This window comes from Pinus tabuliformis, chromosome 2_1 (genome assembly GCF_031772625.1).
Source record: "Pinus tabuliformis cultivar Carrire ecotype Pingquan chromosome 2_1, CPIR1, whole genome shotgun sequence".
Taxonomy (NCBI): domain Eukaryota; kingdom Viridiplantae; phylum Streptophyta; class Pinopsida; order Pinales; family Pinaceae; genus Pinus; species Pinus tabuliformis.
This window is the reverse complement of record NC_142299.1, coordinates 546,901,224-546,919,903: the sequence shown is the minus strand read 5'-3', so window position 1 is coordinate 546,919,903 and position 18,680 is coordinate 546,901,224. Positions and strand designations below refer to the sequence as shown.

At 33.0% G+C, this 18,680-nt stretch overlaps 1 protein-coding gene across 1 annotated transcript; it reads right to left on the bottom strand.

Annotated features, from left to right (window-relative positions):
- Window positions 1–6,637: 6,637 nt before the first annotated feature.
- LOC149201504 (abscisic stress-ripening protein 3-like) lies at window positions 6,638–7,649 on the bottom strand. The gene is made up of 2 exons (XM_089399755.1): window positions 7,325–7,649; window positions 6,638–7,188 (listed from the first exon to the last, which is right to left on the bottom strand). The coding sequence occupies exons 1-2, from the start codon at window positions 7,505–7,507 to the stop codon at window positions 7,027–7,029; spliced, it is 345 nt and encodes a 114-aa protein (XP_089255881.1). The 5' UTR covers window positions 7,508–7,649; the 3' UTR covers window positions 6,638–7,026.
- Window positions 7,650–18,680: the final 11,031 nt, after the last annotated feature.

Here is an 18,680-nt window from a genome sequence, read left to right as displayed (position 1 = left end):
ATTAGAAATAGAACTTGTAACATAACCAATGCAATAAAAAATGGATTAAAACCATAGAGCCTAATAGAGCCTAAGAGCTATGTACAGTTAAACTAACCAAAAAAATGAGTCGCTGTGAATCAATCACCATAATATTATGAATTGAATATGTACCATAATGGAAAACTAAGCACACACACACACACTATATATATATATATATATATATATATATATATATATATATATATATATATATATATATATATATATATAATGGTAGAGTCAACTAAACGAAAATGCATGGAACTTAGAGTGTAATATTGGAGGGAAAGAACATCCATGATAGGAAAATAAGGTTACAATCCATATTTAAAACATCAATAATAATATCAATGATAAACAAGTGGTCACAAAAGATGTTTGAGCATATAGTGTAATTGTCTTTTCTAAAAACTAAAAATATTATACATTATGTAAACTTTAGATTAAGGGTAATATTATTTCCTTGAGATAGAGAAATGTCATAGATTGTATTAGAGCTAAAGTTACAATATTATGGCCTTTGAGCTGAATATAGTTCTATAGACTAACAATATTTGTATTTATACCCGCACATACACAAAGAGAGAGCGTGAGCATTAGTAGACTTGTGCAAGACAAACAAGATTACAGAGCCCTAAAATACACATGTTAGAGAAGAAGAGATTTATGTGCACTTGCAACAACAAGAACACATACCAACCAAAGAGTTGTTGGAAATGATAAGGAACCCACAAACAAATTGATAAATTTATGTCTAGGGCATGAACAATTACTAAAATCGGCATTGAAAAACAAGAAAAACTAATTAAAAACTTAACTAATAAATCAAACCGGAGAAAATATATATAGTTAGAGATGAGGAAAATCAGGGTGAAACATCTAAATTCAAAACTACTGAAGAAAACGCTGAGAGAAAACAAGAAAAGTTTACTAAAGAAGAGGAGCATAGCTCCTCCACAATCCAAGAAAAAAAGTGAAAGGTGATAAAGTGGAACTTCATGTAGATTTCTAAAAAATTAGCTACCTAAATTTTGATGGAGAGATGAAAGAAGGAGTTGAAGCTTGTTTTTTAATATTAATTGATACTTTTAAGTATATGAATTTTTGACATAGTTTATTTTCACGTTTTTCATGTATCAATTACAAGGAAAAGCTACTTTATGGTCAAAGTAAATGAGGATAGTTCACAATTTAGAAAATAAGAAGGTTGATTGGAGGAATTCTGGAATTTGTTCAAGGGGAAATAATTAACTAAACTCTATTTTGATCATAAAGCTAAAAAATTTGAAGACCTTAAGCTGGGGCAAATGAAAATGGATGAACTAGTAAATAAGTTTACGCATTTATTGTGTTACATCCCACACCGTAAGGATGACAAGGAAAAAGTACAATGCATTTTAAATTGTCTACCACTCTCTTTTAAGGAGAGAATAAATTATGACAATCCAAAGACAATGGATGAGGCTATTATAAAAGATAGAATTTTTTATCATAGGCAAGAATATAAATGAAAACCAAAAATATTGGTTTCAGAAGAAAAAAGATAGAATAACGCAAGGAGAAAAGAGTAGGAAATTAGGGCTATTTAAATAGTCTCAAAAGAATAATTAGAGGTAGAATTGGAACAAAATTAACAATCAGGCATCTAGAGCCGAGAATCAACCCCTTAGAGATGAAGAAGAAAAGCCAAAATAAGGGGTAATGGAAATGACAAAGAATGCCTAGGGTATCGGGGTTGCGAATAACCCCATTTATTCAAAAAATTTTCTTACATCAACCAAAGTGTGAAAAACTTAAAACATCTAAGATAAGCTTCTATAGTTAATGACAGATAAAAATATAACAAGTATCAACACAACATTGAAAGGAAGTAAAGCATAACATTAGTCGATAATGGTGGAAATCGAAGGTACTATTCTTAACTAGTCTATTTTTATATGGATATATATGTGCACTAGCATCAGTTATGTTAGTCCCCAAGTGGAAGAAAAGTGTAAATTAAAGTCTAAAAAGTAAATTAATGCATGGTTTATTCAGCTATCCATGGGAACAAAAAGAAAAGTGTCAAATTGGGTGAAGGATGTCGATTATCATTGAATGGGAATCAAACTATGATAAATTTAAATATATTACCTTTGGGTTCGTATGATATGTTGATAGGCATGGATTGGCTACATGGAAATTGAGAAAAGGTTGACTGTTTAAATAAAAATATCACCTAGATGACATAAATGGAGATGTGCAAATTATAAAGGGCATACCCATGGCTATCTTTATGAGACCAATATCAACATTGCAGCTAAAGAGCGTTGCAAGAAAAGGATCCCAAATTTTCCCCATCCAAGTGGAAAACCATTGAAGAAATAAAATAGACATATCTGCAGATGAGTTAGAATTTATTCAAGATTACTCAGATTTGTTTCTAGATGACATTTCAGGGCTACAACCAACATGGGAGAGAGATTTCTCTATATAGTAAGTATTGAGAGAAGCTTGAGTATCGAAGGCTCCATATCATATGAGTGTGTCGGAGCTGGCGGAGTTAAGAATGTAGATAAAGGAACTTCTTAATAAAAGGTATATCTAGCTTAGTGTCATTATTTGGTGCCTTATTTCTTTTTGTTAAAAATAAGGATGGGATGTCTAAACTATGCATTGATTACCACCAATTTAATAAATTAACCATTAAAAGTAACTATCCCCTTCCAAGGATTGATGACTTGTTTGGACAAGTCAAGGGAGCAACTTTTTTTTAATATACCTAAAATCCAATTACGACGATCTAAGGATTAAGGAAGAAGAAATACCCACAATAACTTTTGGAATAAGATATGGGAATTACAAATTTACAATGTGACCATTTTCACTTACAAATTCACTTGCTACTTTCATGTGTTTGATGAACATAGTGTTTAGTAATTTTTTGATATGTTTGTACTGATCTTTATAGAATATATATTGGTATATTCCAAGTCATTTCAATAGCACAAGAATCACTTGGAAATAGTGCTATAGACCCTATGCGACCACTATCTATATGCTAAAGTTAGCAATTGCAAATTTTATTAAGACAAGGTTAAGCGTAATATTATTTTTTCAAGAGAGGTATCACATAGGGCTATTTTCCTAGACAAGCCCTCATAGCCTGTGCATATTGTTTCTGAAGGTATGGAATTACTCACTAATTTTAACAATGAAAAAAGCACAATCCCTCCAAAAATTATTGTTGATGAGAATCTCGACTTTTTAAAGCCTTGGGATTTTTTTAACGGTGCCTCTAATGACCCCTGTGTCAGGAAGGAGGGAGTTTTTTCTCTGTTTCTATCTACCGCTCATTTTTTTAATTTCAAAATGGGATATGGTCCAGGTAAAAATAATCAAGATGAAATTATGACATGTAGAAACATGATGAATTTTTCCGAGGAATAAGGATGCTCTTAAATCCAATTTTGCATTGATTCAATGCTCGTAGTGAACTAGCTTAAAAAATAACAAGCACGCATAAACCTTCTACTATTTCCCATCTTGGAAGAATTATGGAGTTTTAAAGAGTCATACTCTTTCTTTCTATGTTCGCACATTAATATATGTTGAAATTACTTGGCTTATAGGCTTTCTAAAGTAGGCCTAAACATGGAATGTTATGCAACCAGCTCACAAAATAGAAGAATATATAGATCAATGCCTTCAAAATAAGCCTCTTCGAAAGGGAAACCTTCTTTACATTACACAAGTAAACAATCCTTGGATGATACAAATGGCAAGACCTTCTTCTATATATAGGAGTCTAAGGGGTCAGAATATAATCACGACTGACATAACAATAGTAATGTAAGGGCACAACAATAATAATAGTGGGCTTCTATGGGACACAATAATAACAATATGGGGACTATATGGGCACACTAATAACAATGAGGGGATTTCACTAATAACAATAAGGGGCTACAGTGGTAGTATAGGGACCTAACATGCCCCTCTCGAAAAAAGTGTTGTCCTCAATGCTTGAGTAGTTTTGGATGCTACTATATAAAATTCTCATCCTCCCATGTGGAATTTTCAGTAGGTAAGTTCTTCCACTTGATGAGATACTCTGAAATTGAACGATTCTTGGATGATACAAATGACAATACCTCCTTTCTATATATAGAAGTATAAGGTGTCCCAATATAATCAGAGTCTACATAAAAATAATATTGTAGGGGCACAAAAATAACAATTATGGGCTTTTATGGGGCACAATAATAAAAACATGGGGATTACATGGGCACAAAAATACAATAATGGAGTTGCACTAATAATAATAAGGCAATACACTAGTAGTATAGGGACCTAACATGCTCCTCTCCTCCAAAAATGTGTTTTGGTGTCAACCTTGTAGGTTGTGGAGAGCTACGAGCAACAACACTTCATCTTTATAGTCATGATTGGTAGGCTTCTTATCGTTGATCATAGAAAAAAGGCTAAAGGAAAATGCCGCAATGACTTGTTTGAAGTAGCGAAACCCTAGAATCCAAAGCTCCGATACCAAATGTTATGCAACCATCTCACAAAATAGAAGAAGAGATAAATCCACGACTTCAAAATAAGCCTCGTCGAGGGGGAAACCTCCTTTACATTACACAAATAGACTGAACATGGAACAAGGTCTTTGGCACATGTAGGAGCAACGCAAAGGATCTGTATATGAGCACTATCACATGACATACATAAATTAGATTGTACATGAATAAATGACCTAATTTTTTTGCATGACCTCTTCATATCCAATTCATGGAATCCTACCGTCCATGATGCTATTTTTTTAGTCGAATAAGGGTGAAAATAATTATCTCTTTTTCACCATTTTTTATTGTAACCATATTTTATGCAACTACTTCTAAATATCTAAAAGAAAAGCTTAAAAACAATAGGAAAAAATTGATACTCAAAATTGTATCTTGGAATACACCCTTATATGAAAAATCTTATTTTGTATCATTATTCAAGTGAATAAAAAAAAATTGGTTCTTTCCCATTTTAATCCACTTTTTTATTTATTTTTTATTCTAGATTCTTTCTATGAGCCTTTTTTATCCTATTTTTAAATCTTATTTTCTTTACTCTTTTTTCTTTAATAATGGTTATGAAGAATATACATATTATTTTTTAAATGATTAAATTAAAATAAGAAAGAAAAAATAATTAGCTACTAAGATTAAATTTAGAGTTTAATTTATCTATTTATGAATGAGTATGAAAAAAAACATACCTTATTTATTCATCATAAGGCATCTACATAAATATTTTATTAAAAAATAAAAATTCCAAAACCTCTTTTTCCAAAAGATCTTTATAAAAGGTTTTACAAATTAGGATGGCTATGAGCAAACCTATAAACAAAATAACTTTAGTACACATCATATAAAATTAATAAAGATCTAAGAATTTGATAAATTTAATTAATAAAAATAATTAAAAATAAAAATATTTCCCAACACATATATTAATTAATGATTAGTAGATGACTATTATATATATTAGAATTATATATTTAAATTTAATTGATAAATATATAAAAAATCATATTTTCAATAAGTTTTTTTTTAAAGTTAACTATCTATCAAAATATATCATCAATATTAGGTATACATTTAAAAATTAAATTAAGAAATTTGTAATACATGCCAACTAAAAATTATGTATAGAATAAAATTAAAGAAAAAAATACTTGTTTAATATACAAAATAATGAGAGGTTAAATTTTTATAAATACAAATAATATTAGCAAGAATTAGATTTATCTTAACTTTGTGTTTAAAGGAATCAAATTTTTTATAATGTAATTTTTTTTTCAAATTTTTACTCAGAGAAAAATTACAACTTAAAAAATTATATCCTATCTAAAAAATGCAAAATTAACATAAACCTAAATCTATGCTAATATTATATAAAATTATGATTTCATACTTACCTAAATTAACTCAATACATATGCAGGTCAACCTTGTTCCAAACATCGGTAAATCTTCAAAGTTAAAAGAGATCTGAAATTTTTATAAATATGAATAATTATCAATAACTAAATTTATCTTTATTTGTTCATTTAAAAGAATACAATCTTCCATGATTCAAATTTTTCTTCATATTTTATACTCCTGAAATATCTACATAGTGAGAAACTGTATCTTGCTAAGCAAATGCAAAATTAATATAAACCTGGGTTGATATTATAGAGAATTATGATTTGACATATGTAAATTAACTCAATACATGTGCAGGGCAACTTTGTTCAAAACATCAGTAAAACTTTAAAAACGTTTACTAACTACGTACGGAAAATTAATAGATATTTTTTTTATTATTAATGGATCAATAAATTTATTATCATATATATCATCCACTGAGATTATGTTTACATAATACTTCATCAGTTCACTACGGCATTGAGGATATGTTTAGCTAATACTTCATACTGCCACTATGGCCAATTTAGCTGTCCCATAAGCTGTATCAGCAAAGGATTAGCTTATTAATCAATTGAATCAAAACAGGTTAGATCACTGTCTTCCACAACGGAAGGTCTCTAAAGGGATTAAGTGTGTCAAAACAGCATGGACAGAAAGATGCTACATCACTTTTTCACATAATGCCCGCTAACTAAAGAGGATTGTTCAGAATACGATATAAGGCAAATAATTTTGGAACACTAAAATTGATTTCGTAATCTACAATTATTAACACCCAAAGCCCACAATTTATACAGATCCCAACCATAGCGGAACCGGACACGATCTACACATTAACCCCAGCAATGGGTACATTTTAAATGGTGCTGTTGGAATCAGAAGCTCCATACATAGATTAATAACAGCAGCTCCATCGTATTATTACTTATTCACATCAAAGGGTTTATTAGGATCACAGAACGGTGGAACAAACGAAGAAAGCTGAAACCAGGCCCAACATGACAGGTTACTTTCAGGGAAGGAACGAATATTATTTAAATTGCGTTGGTACGTGGCTAGAAGTGGTGATCTTTCACTTCCTTTTTGGCTTCCTTCTTTTTGTGATGCTCGTGGAAGACGTAGCCCCCTGCCCCCACTGCAGCTGTTGCTGCAATCTCCTCCTCAATCTTGTGTCTGTGCGCGTTCTCTGGATCCTTCTTTGCTTTATGTTTCTCGTACTGCATGCCAAAGGACCTAATTAGTAATCATATAATTGTATAGGTAAACGATATAAACCTGGGAAATATATCTTTTCAGTTGATCTAGTTTATCGATTTACTGAAAATTACAGAATAAGAGACAGATAAATAGTACCAGTGCAAACGTTCCAGCAGCGACTGCTCCCAGTTCCCCTAAATGCTCCATTTTTTTATGATGCTTCTCCTCTTTTACCGCCTTCTCGTACGGCGTCGCTTCTGGGGCGGCGTTCTGGCTCTCCTCCTGCTCCTTGTGATGGTGGTGGAAATGATGGTGGTGCTGGTGTTTATTCTCAGACATCCTTTCCAAAATTTCAATTACAATGGACTGAGACGAAATTCAGAAACTGAATTGTACACCCTTTCAATGATTAAAGGAGAATTGACTTGAATCACGATGGAATGAAAGGAGACGCAGAGACTCAAATTGCTGAGCAGATTAGATTGAGGAGATGGTTGGGATGTGGTGTTGTATATATAGCCAGAGCTGAATATTAAACAGATAATACCGTGTGGAAATCGCGTTCACGCGTAAGAGAGCGTGTAGGAAGAGAGTGTAGTTACCAGAATGGCAGGTGCGACCATCTTTTCTGGAGGGGACTGCCGAGGAACGTGCGTTTGATGTTACGTGCCGCTAACTCAATTAATACAATATTAATAATTAATAAATTTATATTTTGATTGGTTAAAGAGTTTGTTTTTTTGGATTAATACAATATTAATAATTAATAAATTTATATTTTGATTGGTTAAAGAGTTTGTTTTTTTGGATTTAAGGAAATAGATTAATAGTTTAAGATTTATAAAGTAGCTGTGAAAGTTTTTTTCTTTATGGATGCTCAATGAGTTATTAAGTTAATATAGGTAATGTATTTTTTTTAATGTAGTTTTTTTAAAATTATTGTATTGAGTCAATTTGCATATACAAAAATAACTGACCATAATCATTCTAACTGTTAATTTGACAACTAAATTATAATAAAATTTCTTGTATGACAATAAAGATTTTAATAAAAACTTTAAGAATATGCTAATGAAAGATTTCAGAAGTCATGCATAACAAACGAACAACTAACAAACGAACAACTAGAACATTAACTTGTCAACTAAATTATAATAAAATTTCTTGTATGACAAGAAAGATTTTAATAAAGACTTTAAGAACATGCTAATGGAAGATTTCAGAAGTCATGCATAACAAACGAACAACTAGAACATTAAGAGTAGATAGAGTTTTTTAATGCAAAGCATGTGACAGAGTGTATGGTTCATGCATGGTGTTTGTAATTGGTTTATAATGAATGAAAAAGAAGACTTTCGGGCTCATAGATTATTTAAAACGAAGACTTTCAAGTGCTCTAGAATGGTTGACCATGAGAAAAGGCTCTACCGTTTCTTCTCTCGGCGGGTTATGTCAAGATGTGATGCTATTTCCCAAAATGGTTTGTGGCTTTAGTTATATTCTTTATTTGAAGCTTTTTATTTCTTCGCTCAGCAGGTTAGGTTATGTCCTGATGTGATATTTTTTTGAAAAATAGCTTGCGGTTTACTTCCTCTCTTTGCTTTTTGTGAGAAATTAGTAGGGTAAAAAGCTGCAATTTTTGTTTATTTGTTATTTTGATTAGGATTTTTGAGATTTTATTTTGATAAGAAGTAAATAGAAATTTTTAATTTGATTAGAATTAAATAGAATTTTTTGAAAAATTATATTCATGTATTAGATATGGTTTTTGGGATTCAACTGCGTTAAGTAAGTCATTAACGTATGATCATTTCCATGAGAGTTAGTCGTAATTGTATCTCATTTCCATGAGAGTTAGTCGTAATTGTATCGGGTGATGCTCACAGGGGTGAAGAAGTGGGATTGAAACTAGTGAAATGAATCACATAGCGTCAATCGTCACTTCCAGGGAGGTCACCCATCCCAGATCTCCTCTGGCTGAAGCACGCTTAACTGTGGAGTTTTCCCCACAATCAAGCCCACTTAGCTTGCTACCCCATTTGCAAAACCTTAGCAAGTATTGTGCCTCATGAACCATTCAAGTAGAGATCCCTTCACTCTTTTTGAATTTAAGTATTAGGGGTTTACGCAGTGCATTATATTAGATATCGTTTTTGGGGTTCAACTGCGTTAAGTAAGTCATTAACGTATGACCATTTCCATGAGAGTTAGTCGTAACTGACTAATTTCTCATGATTTTTTGAATTGTTCACTTAGCACTCATTGCATCGGGTGATGCTCACAGGGGTGAAAAAGTGGGATTGAAACTAGTGAAATGAATCACATAGCGTCAATCGTCACTTCCGAGGCCACTTAGCTTGCTACCCCATTTGCAAAACCTTAGCAAGTATTGTGCCTCATGAACCATTCAAGTAGAGATCCCTTCACTCTTTTTGAATTTAAGTATTAGGGGTTTACGCAGTGCATTATATTAGATATCATTTTTGGGGTTCAACTGCGTTAAGTAAGTCATTAACGTATGACCATTTCCATGAGAGTTAGTCGTAACTGACTAATTTCTCATGATTTTTTGAATTGTTCACTTAGCACTCATTGCATCGGGTGATGCTCACAGGGGTGAAGAAGTGGGATTGAAACTAGTGAAATGAATCACATAGCGTCAATCGTCACTTCCAAGGCTTGCACCGGGTAACCAGGACTTCCCGGGAGTTCACCCATCCCAGATCTCCTCTGGCTCAAGCGCGCTTAACTGTGGAGTTTTCCCCACAATCAAGCCCACTTAGCTTGCTACCCCATTTGCAAAACCTTAGCAAGTATTGTGCCTCATGAACCATTCAAGTAGAGGAACAATTCAAAAAATCATGAGAAATTAGTCAGTTACGACTAACTCTCATGGAAATGGTCATACGTTAATGACTTACTTAAGGCAGCTGAATCCCAAAAACGATATCTAATATAATGCACTGCGTAAACCCCTAATAATTATATTCATGTATATTTATTTATTTATCATTTTTATTAGGATTTTGGGGACTTAAATTTGATTAGAATTAAATAGAAATTTTGGAAGAATTATTTTCATATAGATTTAAATTATAATAAAATTATGTTTATATTTTAGTTTTTATTAAATTTATAAATATAAAAAGAAATTGTGGGAAAAAATTATTGGCTTATTATTAACTATTTTTGAAATAATTATGATTAAACTTTCTATAACTGAAATAATAAAAATTTTATCTAATTACTAAGAAATGTTTTTACCCAAAATAAAATAGTGAAATCAATCAATTTTTATGATGAAAAAAATAAATAATTAAATTTGACAATGGAAACAATGAAACTGCTGCGTAATTCTACCACAGAAATTTACAACATAGTTGCCAAGTTCGGCCGTACCAGCAAAAAAAATTCGGAAATTCGCTGATTCGGTTCGGTACAGCGAATAATTCGTCGTTTTCCAATTCGGTACGGGTCAGCGTTTGAATAAAATTTTGGTCAGCTGCCACTATGCTGTGCGTCCACTGTGCTGCCACTATGCTGTGCGTCCACTTCGTCGTTTTCCAATTCGGTACGGGTCAGCGTTTGAATAAAATTTTGGTCAGCTGCCACTATGCTGTGCGTCCACTGTGCTGCCACTATGCTGTGCGTCCACTGTGCTGCTGCCACTATGCTGTGTCTGTGTAACCATCGATCGGAACGTTCACAAATCGCTGCTGGATAAAATCATAAAGTAATTCGAGTTTTAGTCGTGGAAATTTGATAATTGAAAAATGATACAGCGATCTTTAATCCTAATTTTTTTTGTTTTTAATTCAAAGGTGAAAACGAGGCACACACCTCTCCTGAATTCAACTAAATTATAAATCCAGGAGTCGTAAGGCTCTGTGCAGTCGGTGCATATATTAAATTATGTACTGTACAATATTTAACTTGAAACCCAAGGGTAACTTTACGTGGACTGTAATGCCAACGTGAGACCTTTTGCTGAGAGGTTCTCCAATCATTAAGCTGAGACCTTTTGCTCATAGGTTCTCCAATCATTGACATACAGACTGGATGATAATTTATGCATGAAGTGCTACAAACAAAGAAACCAAAAAAAAAAACCAATCCAACTCACAGATAAATTGAACCCAACTTGGCACAGTGAAATTCAAATGAATCAAATGAAAAATATAAAATAAGAAATTGCAGTTACCTAATATAAAATAAGAAAAATCAATATTAGAAAAATCATAAAAGATATAAAATGATAAACTTTCAAATCCACAACCTTTATAAAAAAAAATAGAAAAGCAGTAACTTCTATATTACAAAAAATTATAAAATGACACAATTGAGTTTACAATGGATAAGGCTTATGAAAAAATAGAAAAAAAAGGATAAATCCAATATTAAAAAAATAATAAAAAATGGAAAATGGAAACCTTAGTTGCACTTGCAAATGCATAACTCATATACAAAAGCATAGAAAAACGACAACTTCTATATTACAAAAAATTATGAAGATAAGTTTGCACTTGTGAATAAAAGAAATAGAAAAACAGTAACTTCTATATTACAAAAAGATATAAAATGGCAAATTTCAGTTTAAAATGGATAACTCGAATGAAGGGGTCTATAACATTTTAGATAGGAGAAATTAACGTTGGAAATAAGTAAACATAAATATACTTGGTAGAGAAAGATTTAATGAATTTTCATATAATGATTGCTAATTTAAATTAAAAATAAAAATAAAAATAAATGAAAATAAAAATTAAGTATGTGTAAGATATATAATGTCGAATTTTTTCCGTATTGAATTTTATAAGGTCGAATTTTTTTCGTATCGAATCGAATTCGAATTCGAATTTGGTAACTATGATTTACAACAAAGCGTTTAATAGTTGAAGGAATAATTTTTTCGGTGATGGTATTTTGGAAAGAGTAAGAGAAGATTAGCTTTCTCACTTTACGACATATCCGTGGATATACCCAGCCACAGAGAAAGTTTCGCTTCGAGATCTATGGCAGTGCACTTCAAATTGATCATTTGTAATTTTAAAAATAGTCGTTCCTAGCCTAGAGTGATTAGAGAGGCCATGCAAGCTTCTGGTTTCCTGTGTTTTGTGCTTTAACTTCTTATAATAGAGAGTCGTTGCCCAGTTCATGCAGCAACATTGTTAGTGCTGAGAGTTGAATAGGCTTTGTTTCTCTCCCTAACATGCTTTATGTTCAACATCTAAGGCTCCTACAAAAGGAGGACATCTTTAACATGTATTCCCTAATTTAGTGCTTAAATTCTTCCTGAATCAATGTAGATATGGTTTTGAATAACTAGCGGGGTGACCGAAAACCCAGCTTTGACATCGTCGATTGAGATGCCATTTGTATCCACAGATGCATTAGGTGTCGTAGATTCTCTTGGCGTTCAGGTCACCCATTCCTATGCATGGGTGCATTAGGCCCACAGATGTTCATGGTGTTTACTATTATTCTAAGGCGCAATGGACCGTTCCCTATTGTATCCATATATCCAATAGAAGCATCCATTCCAATTCGAGTGCCAGAAGCCGTAGATTCACCACCACTGAGCTTGTATACATACGCATAACTGTCAACAACATGGGAATGGGGGCAGAGTAAAGATGGTAGCAACCCCAATTTCCATTTTCATAGTTTTTTGCGTCGTGACAATAGTTCATGTTATTCAATCCATATACACGTATAACTGGTTCATAGATTAAGTAATGCTGGCCCTTGTCAAAAAAAGAATAGGGTGGTTGTCCTGGTAGGCTACGAATAGATGCCTTGGAAGTGGGTGCAAGATGTTCTAGCAATGGTTCGAGTCACAGATTAAGTTGACTCCTAATCCATTACTGACCCATCGCCATATCTCGACTCGCAGGGGCGTAGGTAGCTTATAAAGACAACCCTCGGCAAGGAAGAAGGGAGACGACTATCAGACTTAACGCTTGTAGTTAGTTATTCTTAAGTAATCATTATTAGAAATACAATGCCTTTGGGCGTCGAGCTGTTGTATTTTTAACACAATCGTCGGTTTGCTTGGCCTCCACTTCCCGCTCCATCATGCACAGGGTTGTCGATTTGAAAGATGAAGCAAAGCTTGAACGAGGAATTAAATTAAGTCTTGGTAATTAGCTTTTTTTTCTCAGAAGATGCCTTAACCAATGCATTCGTTGGTGAGAATGTCATACACAACTATGTTGTTTTGTTTGCATTTCTTTCGAATATAGTATGGAGAGTGAATGGTCATGTTGTTTGTCACTAAATGCATTCTTTGTGGTGTTTTTGTTTGAAAGTGAAATTAAATCAAGTCTTGGTAATTAGCTTTTCCTGCTCAGAAGATGCTTTAGCCAATGCATTCGCTGGTCAGAAAGTCATGCACAACTATGTTTTCTTGTTCGCATTTCTTTCAAATATAGTCTGGAGAGTGAACGAGCATGATGTTGGTCACTACATGGATTCTTTGTCAGAAAGTCATACAAAACTATGTTTTTTTGTTTGAATTTCTTTCAAATATAGTGTAGAGAGTGTTAGATATTCTTCAATTTGAACAACGATTCTTCTATATGCGGAATAACTGAAAAGAATCATTAAATCTTGAAGAATCATTAAATCTTAATGCCCAGGGATACGAGTTACCTCCAGCCATTGGTGATGTATTGATGCAGGCCACAGTCCACAAGCTTCTTCTTCAGCACTCCAGCGTCTGTCCAAGCAAAAGGAAAAGAACACAAAATTCTGAAGGCACTTCCGAGCTCTGCTATCTCATCTAGATGGTGTAGAACTGAAGGGGGTTTGAGATATGAGCTTGGGGACCAAACAGATGAACATATAGCTAAGCTTCCATCAAGCTTCTAAATGCTATGTGTTAGAAAAACCACAAATCAAGGTAGAGATGAGATCAAAGTAATGGACCACTTTAGTAGCTCCCAATTATAAATTTAGTAATTGCAGTTGATTTTCTTAACTCAAGGAAACTACTGCAGTTGGTTTCCATAAGTTAAGAAAAGCTGCAAATCCATAAATCAAGGTAGCTTTTGTGTAAAATCAATGGAGCTTAACATTCTCCCACTTGGTCCATACTTCCAAACTTAATGTCTCAAAAACCATTGACAATCTTTATTAAGTAATAGATACATGAATCATGGCGATAAGTCCTCTTATGACGAGTATTATCTTCCATGTATTACTATGCATTTATTCTTATTATAATTTATGTGGTAACACTATCTTAATGAATAAACCCTATGTTTATTCTTGGTCCTTCTTAAATGAATTTTCTCAAATCAACTTAAGGTGCACATAAATATGAGAAAAAACATCACAATAATTAAGAATTTCATTAACATTGTCCATACAATGAAAAACTGCATAATGGAACCAAGTCCCATATTCAATACATGATCCTTGAATTTAAACGGTGGCATGCCCTTAGTCAAAGGATCAGTGATCATTAACTCAGTGCTGACGTGCTCAATGACCACTTTCTTTTCTTTAACACGTTCCCTTATAGCTAAATACTTAATGTCGATGTGTTTATTTCGACTCCCACTTTTTTAGCCATAAAACCAGCAGCTGAATTATCACAATATATTCTCAATGGCTTAGAGATAGAATCCATAATTCTAAGCCCAGAAATGAAATTCTTAAGCCATACACCATGTAAAGCAGCCTCAAACAGGATATACATAAGCATGTAGTCTTTGGTCCCTTGAAGGTACCTCATTACTTTCTTTGCAGCTCTCCAGTGGTCTAAACCTGGATCACTCTGACATCGTCCCAACATTCCTACATTAGGCTTCCGACAGCAGAAGCATATGGAATGTTCTTCATTTGTTCCCTTTCTAAGTCGTTCTTCGGGCATTGGTTCAAATTGAACCTATCACCCTTCACAATGGGAGATATACTTGGTGAACAATCCTTCATCTGAAATCTCTCTAAAATTTTTATTAATATAGGTTTCCTGGGACAGACCCAAGATGCCTCGAAATCTGTCTCTATGGATCTTAATGCCAATGACATAAGATGCCTCACCTATATCCTTCATATCAAAACTTTTAGAGAGGAATTGTCTCACCTCATGTAGCAAACCCTTATCATTGGTTGCTAGCAAAAAGATCATCCATTTGTAAACAAGAAACAAATTTTACTCCCACTAACCTTCAGGTATATACATTGATCCATAATGTTTTCTACAAAACCAAAAGAAGAAATTACATTATGGAATTTCAAATACCATTGGGAGGATGCTTGTTTTAAACCATACAATGACTTCTTGAGCTTGCAAACCAATTGCTCACCATGACTAGAGGGGAATCAATGAAGATGTGTTATTCATGAAGAAGTGTTATCAATCATTAATGAAGAAGTGTTATTAATCATCATCTTTTAGTGCCAGTGTGAACATGCATTGAATCATATGTGACTTTGTTTTGCAGTAAAGACCATTAGACAAAATACCATTCCCAACATAATCAGATTTATAGAATAGACTGAAAGATTCTTCTGAAAAGTTTAAGGAATATCCAAAAGGTACAAGCCTTGAACTGAAATCAAGTTTCTAGAAAAACTTGGAACATAAAAGGTCTTTTCTAACTCCAAAACAAAGCCACTACTTAAAGTTAAATAACATGTTCTTATAGCTTCCATATGCGAGCCCATCTTGTTTCCTGATAAGATGCTTTGCTCACTTTTCACTGGCTATTAACGTTAACCATATTAGATTCATAACAGACAAACGAGATTACTTCCTCAAGTTCGAGAATGTCAGAACAAATTTCAGAGAAATTTGCAGGTTGTACTACTGCATCAAAATAAAGAATCACATGCTTATGTTGAGGCTTAATAAACTTTCATGTTCTACCAATGTAAAACATGGTAAAAGGAATTGAATCAAATGACATGAAAATTGCCTGTGGGCTAAATTTTCAACTCAAACAGATTCAATAAAACTTTATGAACTTTCATGTTTTACCAATGTAAAACATGCTAAAAAGAATTGAATCAAATGACATGAAAATTGCCTGTGGGCTAAATTTTCAATTCAAGTAGATTCAACAAAACTTTATGATCTTTCACGTTTTACCAATGTAAAACATGCTAAAAAGAATTGAATCAAATGACATGAAAATTGCCTGTGTGCTAAATTTTCAATTCAAACAGATTCAATAAACTTTATGAACTTTCATGTTTTACCAATGCAAAACATGCTAAAAAAAAATTGAATCAAATGACATGAAAATTGCCTGTGGGCTAAATTTTCAATTCAAACAGATTCAATAAAACTTTATGATAAAACTTATTAATTCATAACTCCTGTAGGTAGGTTATGAAATTTTATCCTAATTAATCACATAAATATAGTAAAAATTCCTGTGGGATAAAATTTATTATATTTAGTGTAATTAATTACAATTTAATGTCTAAATAATCTTAATGTGATCTTGCCAATCAATATATAATTTTATTTAATTAAAGATGCTGTGGCTACTCTCTAATTAATTAAAATTACATGGATCACTAGACATTAATTTTGTTTCATAAACAAAACTTAACCAGAGAGAAAAATAATGTTTACTGAAAGGAGTAAGTCAAAATGACATTTTAATAAACTCCATATAACTGTAATAATTCTCCAGCAAAATCAAAAGCAGTCAGCATTACCGAAAATGACTACAAATTGATTGTTCAATTTATAAACTTAATCCGGAGATTGACTGAATCAGCTTTGATCTACTTTGCATTTGCATAGCAAATGCAGTTCGAAGACTAGCTGGCTTGACTTCAGGCTCCGTCCTTAAGTTTATAAAACAACAAAATAGACCAGCAAACAAGCTATTTTGCTCACAAGATCTGAACCATGATTTATATCAACAACAACCTTTATTCACACACAAATATTGTCCCTTCAATCCATAAAAAGGAAACATATTTACTGATTTGTTGTGATATTACTTAAATGAAAATAATATGAATAAATTATTTTCAATGATCAATTAATGAATTTGCTTGAAAATGAATATAATGTGGTTTAACTTTCCGATTCTAAAATGGATAATGTCCCATTTCATTTTCAAGAATCTAATCCAACTGATCATTCATTCATTCAGATGGGCTGCATATAATCAAGCATATACGCTTCATTTTCAAACATCAGCTGATGCATCCGACACTAGCAAACATGTGCAACAGTGATTGGAAGATGCATGTGCATCTATAACCAACTTGACTGCTAGGAAATTCAGAGTTCAAACCTACTAACAGCCTGCACTTAAGGCTTAAATTAGAAAATTCGGAATTCAAACCTACCAACAGCCTTCAGTTAAGGCTTACTTGGGAATTCATAAAGCTAGAGTCCAAATCATGCTGTGACAATGATTCATTTCATGTAGAAATAGTCATATTAGAGTGGAACGAAATCCTCGAATACTTTAATTACAAGCAAGGCAACCCACATATCTATGACTTGAATAAAAGCAAGCAAAGCAACCCATAAATCACCAATGTAAGTACCGGAGTGAGCGAGGATACAATGATCACAAATGTTTGTATCGGGTTGAGGGAGGATGCAATGAGATCAGCTAGGGCCAAAACCAGCTTTCAGAATGGCAAAGCCTTTGGTGCATTCAATACCTCAATGACCACCTTTCAAATCTTATAGACTCATATTCATACTTTGTTTAGAAGCTATTAGTACATTGGGACAAGCCTGGTACTTGAGGAAGCAAACATTACGGTACATGGATTTCGAACACGAAATGATAAATTGTTGAGAGAAGTGTAGTGTCCTCTGTTCAGAGTTGCCTTAAACCCCGCGACAGGGTTTTCGTATCCACCATTTGGCACAGTCGCCATATTTTGATATCCTTCTAACTTTCCTTCGGCCCACCTAGTAGAGCTTTCAACCCAATTTACTTCCAAATTCTAATTCACCGCAATATTTCCTTTAACATTATTCTAATTCTGAATGCGGAGCCATAAAATACCAAAATTTAACATAAGTATTTCCTTTTCTTCTAGATGTAGATATCTAAGAGTTCAGGTTTTCTACTATTTACCATCAATGACAAACAATCCAGATCTAACCTGTAAAAATAAAGGTTGGATGGAGCTGACATTTTCATGTTGTTTGACTATTCTTTTGTGATCAGTCTTATTGACCAATTACACTTTGTTCATGATTCTTTTGCTCATTAGTTGTCAGCTCATATATTGGTTTTGTTTAAAGTCACCAGACTTGACTGCATGCAAGACCCATTTTGGCTAAAGAGTCATAGTTGACTCGTGACTTGTAAAAATCCTGGGGTTGACCGAGGAAAGACTTGTCCAAAAGGAAAATATAAAATACACCATTTCTACGCACACTTTCGTGTCCACACACATATTGCATGACCCAAGTGAAACGTGAATCAGCTGAGTTGAAAATTCGATCCTTATTGGGATCTAAGCCTGCCAGGTTAAATCTGAGTCTGGTTGACTTAAACCAGAGTCTGGCCCGTTT

Coding starts and splice junctions, on each gene's coding strand:
- LOC149201504 (XM_089399755.1), bottom strand. CDS start 7,507: ATGTCTGAGAATAAACACCAGCACCACCATCATTTCCACCACCATCAC. Junction 7,189..7,324: donor CTGCTGGAACGTTTGCACTG/GTACTATTTATC, acceptor TTTGGCATGCAG/TACGAGAAACATAAAGCAAA.